The 9,854-nt window shown below is 46.6% G+C and overlaps 1 protein-coding gene across 1 annotated transcript; it reads left to right on the top strand.

The window, feature by feature from the left end:
• The first annotated feature begins 7,415 nt into the window (after positions 1 to 7,415).
• LOC122564643 (RING finger protein 223-like) lies at positions 7,416 to 8,311 on the top strand. Its single transcript, XM_043719734.1, has one exon. The coding sequence runs from the start codon at positions 7,711 to 7,713 to the stop codon at positions 8,266 to 8,268; it is 558 nt and encodes a 185-aa protein (XP_043575669.1). The 5' UTR covers positions 7,416 to 7,710; the 3' UTR covers positions 8,269 to 8,311.
• Positions 8,312 to 9,854: the final 1,543 nt, after the last annotated feature.

Raw genomic sequence — 9,854 nt, 5'->3', positions numbered from 1 at the left:
CATACTCCCTTAGCAGAACCTCTGCCCTAGTTTTACCTGTGTCTTTGGTACCCACATGGACCACAACCACTGGATCTTTAGCCTCCCACTCCAAGTTCCTCTGCAGCCACATTCAGATATCCCGAACCCAAGCACCTGGTAGGCAACACATCCTTTGGGACTCTCGATCCAGGTCACAGAGAACAGTGTCTACACCCCTAACCATACTATCCCCGATTGCAACAACATTTTTCTCCTCTCCCCCCACTTGAATGGCTCCCTGTATCACAGTGCCGTGATCAATTGGCTCATCCTCCCTGCAGTCCCCATTCCCATCCACACAGGGAGCAAAACCCTTGAACCTATTGGACAAGGAAAGGGGCCAAGGCTCCTGTAAGTCTCCCTCCTGGATCCTTCTACCTGCCTCACTCACAGCCACACCTTCCTGTCCCTGACCACTGGCTGAACTCGAGTTAGTCTAAGGGGTGTAACTGTCTCTTGAAACACAGCGTCCAGGTAACTCTCCCCCTCCCTGGATGTGTCAGTGTTTGAAGCTCAGACTCCAGCTCATCGACTCTGAGCTGGAGTTCTTCCAGCAACCAACATTTACTGCAGACACAGTCACTACGAGCCACAATATTATAGTTGTACCTACATCCATCACTTCCTCAGGAAGTTCATTTCACACGCAAATATCCCTTTGTGTAAAAAGATTGCCCCTCAATTATTTTTTGAACCTCTCTTCTCTCACGTTAAAAACATACTCCCTAGTCTTGAAATTCCCCATCCTAGGGAAAAGCCAACTACCACGAACTCTATCTATACCCCTTATTATTTTATCAAACTCTATAGTGTTGCTTCTCAACCTCCCATGCTCCTGTGAAAAAAGTCCCAGCCTATCCAGCCTCTCCTTATACTCAAACCCTCCATAGCTAGCAACATCCTGATAAACCTGTTCTGAACCCTCTCCAGCATAACAATACCCTTCCTATAACAGGGCGACCAGAAATGGACACAGTATTCCAGAAGAGGCCTCACCAATTTCCTGGACAGCCTCAGTATGATTCCCCAAATCTGATACTCAAAGGACTGAGCATTGAACCTTCCAATGTTAGTACAATAGGGGCAAGATCTCATTTTATTTTCTCCATTCTTGCTGAGGCCCTCAGCCCTCCATCCATGTGTGACAGCAATTTATTTGTACTTACTTCAATTTATTAGACTAGATGTTGTCCTGCTGTTGGTGTTACTGGGCAAATCAGATCCTAGACAAAAAAATATGCTTGATGAATCATACGTTTCAATTTTTGGCAGTTCTTCACTTAAATGATTCAACATGATGCTACTGATGTTCTTTAGCATAAGAACATAGATTTATTCCACAAAATGAGAAAATAAAGCTTTATAAATAAGGCAGTTTAGAAAGCTCAATGCATGAAGAATAAAACAAAATTGTGACAGTATCCTGAGGAACTAAAGCCCAGAGAAATATCATTTCTACCTCAACTGTGTTTTTTTTGACTTAACAATTTCAGCTCTACTGAGACAATTGTACAAGTTTGGAAGGGGAGGGTTTTGGAAGTCTAGAATGAGGGGTCACAGTCTCATGATTCAGGAGGCAGAAAATAGCAAACTACAATTCGGTTAAGTGTAACGTCTGTCAGGGGGAACTGTTTGAATCTATTACTAAAGGTAGGGCACTTGGATAAGTTCAAGATGATCAAGCAGTCAGGGAGGTAATGGTCTAGTGGCATTTTCACTGGGTTGTTAATCCAGAGACCTAGGCAACTTTCTGGGGACCCGGGTTCAAATCCTGCCGTGGCAGATGGTGGATTTTGAATTCAGTAGATGACCATGAAATGCTTGTCGGGAAAAACCCATCCAGTTCACTAATATCCTTTAGGGAAGGAAGTTGCCATCTTTACTTGGTCTGGCCTACATCTGACTCCAGACCCACAACAATATGGTTGACTCTTAACTGTCCTCTGGGCAATAAATGGGGGTCTAGCCAACGACACATCCATCCTGTGATTTAATGCAGAGCCAATGTGATTTTGTCAAAGGGGAAATCATTTTGAAGTAATTTATTTGAAGAAATAACCAGTGCTGCAGATAATGGGGAAACAGTGGATGTACTGTGCTGAGATTTTCAGAAGATATTTGATAAAGTGCTACATCAAAGGTTACTGTGAAAAATAAAAATTTATGGAGTTGGCAGTAACAAATCGGCATGTAAAGAAGATTGGCTGATGTACCTGGTCGTAGCTGTACCTGTCAAAGTATTTGAAACCATTAAGGCCTAATCCTTCTTGGTCACTTAATCAAAATAGATGAAAAGGAGGGAGAGAAAAAGAATGTGGCCCACCTCAAGTGAAATGGTTATATATTGTGCCGATGCTGGCATTGTGTGGAGTCCAGAACAGTGTCAGCAGTGACTCCTGGCTTGTAGGCCTGATGTGTAGACTCCTGGAATGGCAGAGGGGTATTGGCAGTAGCGACGGTAAGGCAGGGATTCCTGGCTGTGGTAGGCCCAAGGTGGGGACTCCTGGCTGTAGTAGGCCCAGTGTGGGGACTCCTGGCTGTGGTAGGCCCAAGGTGGGGACTCCTGGCAGTGGTAGGCCCAAGGTGGGGACTCCTGGCTGTGGTAGGCCTGGGCAGGGACTTCTAGCTGTGGTAGGCCCAGTGTGGGGACTCCTGGCTGTGGTAGGCCCATGGTGGGGACTTCTGGCCATGGTAGGCCCAGGGTGGGAACTTCTGGCTGTGGTAGGCCCAGGGTGGGGACTCCTGGCTGTGGTAGGCCCAAGGTGGGGACTCCTGGCTGTGGTAGGCCTGGGGCAGGGACTCTTGGCCGTGATAGGCTCAGGGTGGGGACGCCTGGTTATGGTAGGCCCAGGGTGGAGACACCTGGCTGTGGTAGGCCCAAGGTGGGGACTCCTGGCTGTGGTAGGCCTGGGGCAGGGACTCCTGGCTGTGGTAGGCCCATGTGGGGACTCCTGGCTATGGTAGGCCTGGGGCAGGGACTCCTGGCTATGGTAGGCCCAGGGTGGGGACTCCTGGCTATGGTAGGCCCATGGTGGGGACTTCTGGCTGTGGTAGGCCCAGGGTGGGGACTCCTGGCTGTGGTAGGCCCAAGGTGGGGACTCCTGGCTGTGGTAGGCCTGGGGCAGGGACTCCTGGCCGTGATAGGCTCAGGGTGGGGACGCCTGGCTGTGGTAGGCCCAGGGTGGGGACACCTGGCTGTGGTAGTCCCAGGGTGGGGAATCTTTCGGTGATGGCAGGTGATCGACTGCGGCTGTATCTGTGCCCAGAATGAGGGCTCCTGGCTGCAGTAGGCCAAAGTGTGGGCCCTGCAGACATCTTGGAGCCCCCCTTGGGATCCTTACCGATGAAGATCAGTGCTATTTAAGCATCTTTTTTTTCTCTTCTGTACCTGAAATGGTGCCAGATTGTGATGACAGAACACTTTTCACTGTTTCTCCTTGGATACTTGTGACAATAAATCATTCATGCATTTAAATCATTCGTTCATTTGTCTAGCCATCTTCTGAAATTGGGTAAAATATATTCCAACTCCTCATTAAATTTAGGCACGAAGTTGTTTTGAAAACATTCTACCATTCACACTCCCTCCAGGCTCTTCTTTGGATCCTTCAGGGTCCATTGCCAAACTCTTTCACCTTGAACCATCAACTGTCTTCTTGTTTAATAATCTCTCCTTCATTCAATTATCAGAGCTCCCTTTTTGATCGTATTCCTAAGTGTCCTTGCTTTAAACCAATTATCCCCAACTTTGCTTAGTTCCAATGAAAGTTAACCAACCTGGAACATTAAGGATCTTTCTCCCTCCGCAAATACTGCCAGACCTCCTGAGTCCATTCTGCTTCCAAGTCTTTGAATCCCCTCCCTAAAGACATTGTGGGTCAACCCACAGCACATCGACTGCAGTGGGTCAAGAAGGCAGCTCGCCCCACCTTCTCCAGAACAATCAGCGATAAATGCTGGCCCGGCCAATGACACCCACATTCCATAAATGAAGAAATTTTAAAAAATTTAATGTTGCTAGCATCGACTGAATTTTGCATTATGCTTCTATAATTTTCTGGTTTGTCTCTCTGTTGTATGTTGTGGTTCTGTTCGCCGAGCTGGAAGTTTTTGTTGGAAACGTTTCGTCCCCTGGCTAGGCGACATCATCAGTGCTTGGGAGCCTCCTGCGAAGCGCTTCTTTGATGTTTCCTCCGGTGTTTATAGTGGTCTGTCCCTGCCGCTTCTGGTTGTCAGTTTCAGCTGTCCACTGTAGTGGTTGGTATATTGGGTCCAGGTCGATGTGTTTGTTGATCTTCGCACAAATCTCTGTTGTATCTTAAATAGTGGGGTGGCAGCAATTCAATCCAAAGTGACAGTCTGAAGAGGAGGACTCTTCAAAGACTGCTGTACTTTTAACTAAATTCCTTTAGTTTTCTAGTTTAAGTTAAGAAGGGGATTCTGGATTAGTGGTGCTGGAAAAGCACAGCAGTTCAAGTAGCATCCAAGGATCAGTAAAGCTTTTGCCCGAAATGTTGATTTTCCTGCTCCTCGGATGCTGCCTGAACTGCTGTGCTTTTCCAGCACCACTTTTCCAGAATCTGGTTTCCAGCATCTGCAGTCATTGTTTTTACCTAAGTTAAGAAGGGCTTTAGTGTTAACCATTACCTTATTTCTTTAGATTTCTACTTATTCTGTGAAGACAATGAGTAACCTTTGAACTCTGTTCCCTTTGTACCTAAGATGGCACTGTACATGGTGACATTGTACACTTTTCACTGCACTCCTGTCCTTGAGTACGCGTGACAATAAAATCTAAATCTAAATTTCGGAAACGAGGGAGTTTCCAAAGATCATGATTGATACATCAATAATTCCTCACCCTCTTCCAAAAATTTCCTGGGCTAGAAAGTAACAGCTCTGGAGACTTGCCTGAATTAATCCTTTTGGTTTCTCCATCATTTTTAAAAACGTCTACTGAACGTATTATGTTCCTCCTTTACCTGAGCAAGGCAACTATTTGATAAATCTGCCAGTTCCTGATTTCCAAGTACAATATCACCTGCAGCTATTGGTTATAACACTCTGAACTACCTTTATCCATTTGCAAGCTTTTCCTTACAATTCCTTATTTGTAACTTTGATAATTTGATTTCTATCCCTTTATTTTATCAGTCTCCATTGGTAGGATCACTACAGATGTCTGTCTTTGTCTAAATCCTTCCTATTAGCTTGTCCAAATCTCACTGCTGCTGTTGTACTTCAATTATACATGTCAGGTTCTTGGCCTTTCTGAAAATGTTACAGATCTTCTATTTTACTATGACGCACGGTGCTACCTTAGGTAGAAAGGTACCCAGTTTTATCACATGCTCGTTCTGTTGTGCCAGTTGTCCCCATTCTCTGAATTAAGTCAGATCTGAATGGAAAGGTGCAGTCTGTGAATCCCCCCACTCCCTGCTGATCTCAGTAGATTGGATTCTCTCTGTCAGTTGTACTGACTAATTCAAGCTCATTACTCCTAAGGAGAAAGTGAGGTCTGCAGATGCTGGAGATCAGAGCTGAAAATGTGTTGCTGGAACAGCGCAGCAGGTCAGGCAGCATCCAGGGAACAGGAGAATCGACGTTTCGGGCATAAGCCCGAAGAAGGGCTTATGCCCGAAACGTCGATTCTCCTGTTCCCTGGATGCTGCCTGACCTGCTGCGCTGTTCCAGCAACACATTTTCAGCTCATTACTCCTAAGTAAATCTAATGAGACCCATTATCCTGTCAGTTGAAGAACGCATTGTTCAGAAGACTATTTCGAATACATTCAAGAAATTCATTGCTTCTGGGAAGGAGTTAAACTATTCTGCTCCACAGCAGCCCAGCTCGGTCTGTGTAGCTCAGTCCATCACAGAAACCAGCCTTCCATCCACACACTGCGTCCATTGGGGTGGCACAGTGACTCAATAGTTAGCACTGCTGCCTCACTGCACCAGGAACCTAGGGTTGATTCCACCCTCAAAGAGTAGGATAGAATCCCTACAGTGAATAAACAGCCCAGTTGGCCCAAAAGGTCCACAGCGACCCTCTGAAGAGTAACCTTCCCAGATCCATTCCCCTACACTATTACTTTACATTTACCCCTGACCACTATGGGCAATTCAACATGGCAAATTCACCTAACCTGCACATCTGTGGACTGTGGGAGGAAACCAGAGCACCCAGAGGAAACCCACACGGACACGGGGAGAATGTGCAAACTCCATGTAGACAGTCGCCCAAGGCTAGAATCAAACCCGGGTCCCTGGCGCTGTCAGGCAGCAGTGCTAACCATTGAGCCACCGTGCCACCCTCAGGTCACTGTCTGTGTGGAGTTTGTACTTTCACCCTGTGTCTACGTGGGTTTCCTCCGAGTGCTCCGGCTTCCTCCCACAGTCCAAAAATGTGCAGGTCAGGTGGGTTGGCCATGGGAAGTGTAGGATTACAGGGATGAGGTGGGATGCTCTTCAGAGGGTCAGTGTGGACTCGATTACCTGCTTCCACACTGTTCGGATTATATAAACCAAACCAAACTCTATTTCTCACTTCACTGGCCTCCCATAGTTACTGAATGTCCTGTATCAACATCCACTCACTCTCCCCAATGTTTAAAGAGGCTCAAACCAGGAACATTTCTCTTTGACTCATACCCAAGTTACAGTCCATTCTCATCTTTGAATAATGAATGTTATGTATTGAATCCACTTGTTTTATTCCTTAAAAGAAGGGATATAGAAACGGCCACACTTGCTTTAAGTGAAGCTCAGAAATAATGTCCAACAACTGCCCGCCTGGATCGAGTTTTGCTCACATCAGGCTGCTATCTCAATGTGATGATTGTCCTCGTGTCAGTCCCTGGCAGTCTGTCTGGCTGATTTCCCCCAGATTGTGCCTGTTTACGCTCTCCCTGGGCTACAATCCAGCCATTGCCTCACCAGGAGCCTGTCCTCTCCCCGTTTGACCAGTTACTGAACAGGAGCTGGCAGTGCTGGGGCTCGGACTGTCAGCTCAGTGACAGCAGTAACCAGGAGAATAAAGAGACCAGCGCTTAGAGACAGCCAGCAAACACACACACCCAGAAACAAAGAGAGAGAGAGAGAGGGAGCGAGAGAGAAGCAAGCAACCACAGAGGGAGAGAGAGAAAGAAGCAAACAGCGAGAGAGAGAGAGAGAGAGAGAGAGAGAAAGAAATAGAGGGAGAGAAGCAATAGACAGAGAGAGAAAGAAGCAAGCACCCAGTGAGGGGGGAGGAAGAGAGAGAGAGAGAGAGAAGCAACACAGAGAGAGAGAAAGAAACAGAGAGAGAAGCAACCGACAGAGAGAAAGAAGCAAGCACCCAGCGAGGGGGAGAGAGAGAGAGAGAAGCAACAGAGAGAGAGAGAGAGAAAGAAACAGATTGAGAAGCAACAGAGAAAGAGGCGTCAGAGATAAAGCTTGACTTACTATGTGCTCAGGCACACTCAGCACCAACCACACCTCTTCATAGGAGCAGGTTCCCACTGAGAGAAACGACAGTCTCCACAAAGAAAAAAAACAAGAAAAAGGAGGATAACACTGAGGCGAGAAGGGAGTGGGCTTTTCCCCAGCTTGGGAGCCTATGGTGTGGGCAGCCTGGATGTGATCTGGTGTTTGTGGTCTCGGACATGCATCTCTGTCCAGAATGGCCCACTGGTGACTGCTGAGCACATGGCTGCTGCTGAGAGGGTGAGGACTGAGCCACACAGGGCACTTCTCGAATGTCCGGTTTGTTTCCTGGTCTACGACAATGCCTCAAAAACACCACTGCTGCTGCCCTGTGGCCACACCTTCTGCATGGAGTGCCTGGCCAGGATCTGCATCTTCCTGAAGCTGGATGACAGGTTCCCGTGCCCGCTGTGCCGCACTGCTGTCGCCATCCCACCAGGGGGAGTACCCCAGCTCACACCGAACCTGGAGATAATGTCCACCTTCCCCCCGGCACTACAAACCAGACAGCAAGCCTGGCTGGAGGGCTCTCAGCTCTGTTGGCTGAAGAGGGATGAATATGAAGACACAGCGACTGTGGTGACGTTACCATTATTGCCCCATCCCAACCCTGAACTCTCGAACCCTTCACATCTGGTGAGGGTCCACCGCCCAGCCCAGATTCCAAGGTATTGGCTTTTCTTCAGAAACTGTTGCTGGGTCAGTGTCCTGATTATGGCCGGATTCATCATGATATTTGGCATCATCTTCTTCCCCATTTATCTCATCAAAGATCTCTGAAGCACTTTATTCAGACTCGCTTCTTGATTTGCCTTAGAGACAGAATGATAACATTATCAAGTGATACTATTATTTCCCTTCCAACTAAATGTGCGTGGATAATCAGGAAAAGTCGTCAATGTGCTGGTTTATATGTATGATTCAAGCTACTTGCTATGCAAAGGTTCAGCTGGGGACACTTTGCAAGAAAATGACCCATTACTTAGTCCGTTACCAAGCAGTCTCTAGCATTTGTTATGCAGCCCTATTATGTTTAAGTTTATAATAATATTTTATGCATCCAAATTGCTTAAACTATGAGCTAGTAATGTCACGGTGAAGAAAATAGAATCTAATGCCTGAGTAAACAAGGCAAGCTTCTTAAACTACCAGATTGAAGGGTCGTACATTAGCAATGTGAGCACTCAATAGGCTGGGGCTATTTTCTCTGGAGCATCAAAGGCTGAGGGGTGACTTTATAGAGGTTTATTAAATCATGAGGGGCATGGATAGGATAAAGAGGCAAGGTCTTGTCCCCAAGGTAGGGAAATCCAAATCTAGAGGACATAGGTTTAAGGTGAGAGGAGAAAGATTTTAAAGGGATCCATGGGGCAGATGTTTCACGCAGAGGGTGGTACGTGTATGAAATGAGCTGCCAGAGGAAGTGGTGGAGGCTGGTACAATTACAGCATTTAAAAGGCATTGAATAGGTACATGAATAGGAAGGGTTTAGAGGGATATGGGCCAAGTGCTGGCAAGTGGGACCAGATTAATTTAGGATATTTGGTTGGCATGGACGAGAGAAGGGTCTGTTTCTGTGCTGTACAATTCTATGACAATGACTGAGACACAAGTGTACATTAGGATGGTTGAATTGAATGTCAAATCTGGCAGATTAATGAGAGGGAAGAAGAGATTAGAACAAGGAGAAAGCAGAAAGATACATAGGAAAGTCAAACAAAATGAATATTTTACTTTTGTTAAACCGCCACCAGAAATTAAGATCTGAAAGAATTAGATGTCTTGCGCCTAACGTTTTTTTTTATTGATTGGGAGTGACTAACTGTAATCACATTGTTAAAAATAAACTCAAACTGCAGTGTACAAAATTAAACATTCTGTGGTTAGTTTCAAACCTGTCCACCACAGAAATATAGCAACTTCAACTATTCAATACATTTGAATGGAGAGAGAGCTGGGAAATGTTGGTGAAGCTAACAGTAGTGGGGAAAGACCTAGACTGTAATTTTTGAATGTTGGGGTTTAACCCCAGATCTGGTCCTCATCTGAAATCACTGCACCATTTGCACATACATGGGCCTTGTCTTTATTTCCACAGGAAGTTATACTCATTGGCTCCTAACTCTGTACCTGACTGCTCCTGCCCCACTGAACTCATCTCTACCTACCTCGACACTGTCCTATCCCCCCTAGTCCAGGAACTCCCCACATATGTTCGAGACACCACCCACGTCCTCCACCTCCTCCAAGACTTCCGTTTCCCCGGCCCCCAACGCCTCATCTTCACCATGGATATCCAATCCCTCTACACCTCCATCCGCCATGACCAGGGCCTCCAAGCCCTCCGTTTCTTCCTCTCCAGACGT

This window comes from Chiloscyllium plagiosum, chromosome 30 (assembly GCF_004010195.1).
Source record: "Chiloscyllium plagiosum isolate BGI_BamShark_2017 chromosome 30, ASM401019v2, whole genome shotgun sequence".
NCBI lineage: Eukaryota > Metazoa > Chordata > Chondrichthyes > Orectolobiformes > Hemiscylliidae > Chiloscyllium > Chiloscyllium plagiosum.
This window is presented reverse-complemented; position numbering and strand designations above follow the sequence as displayed.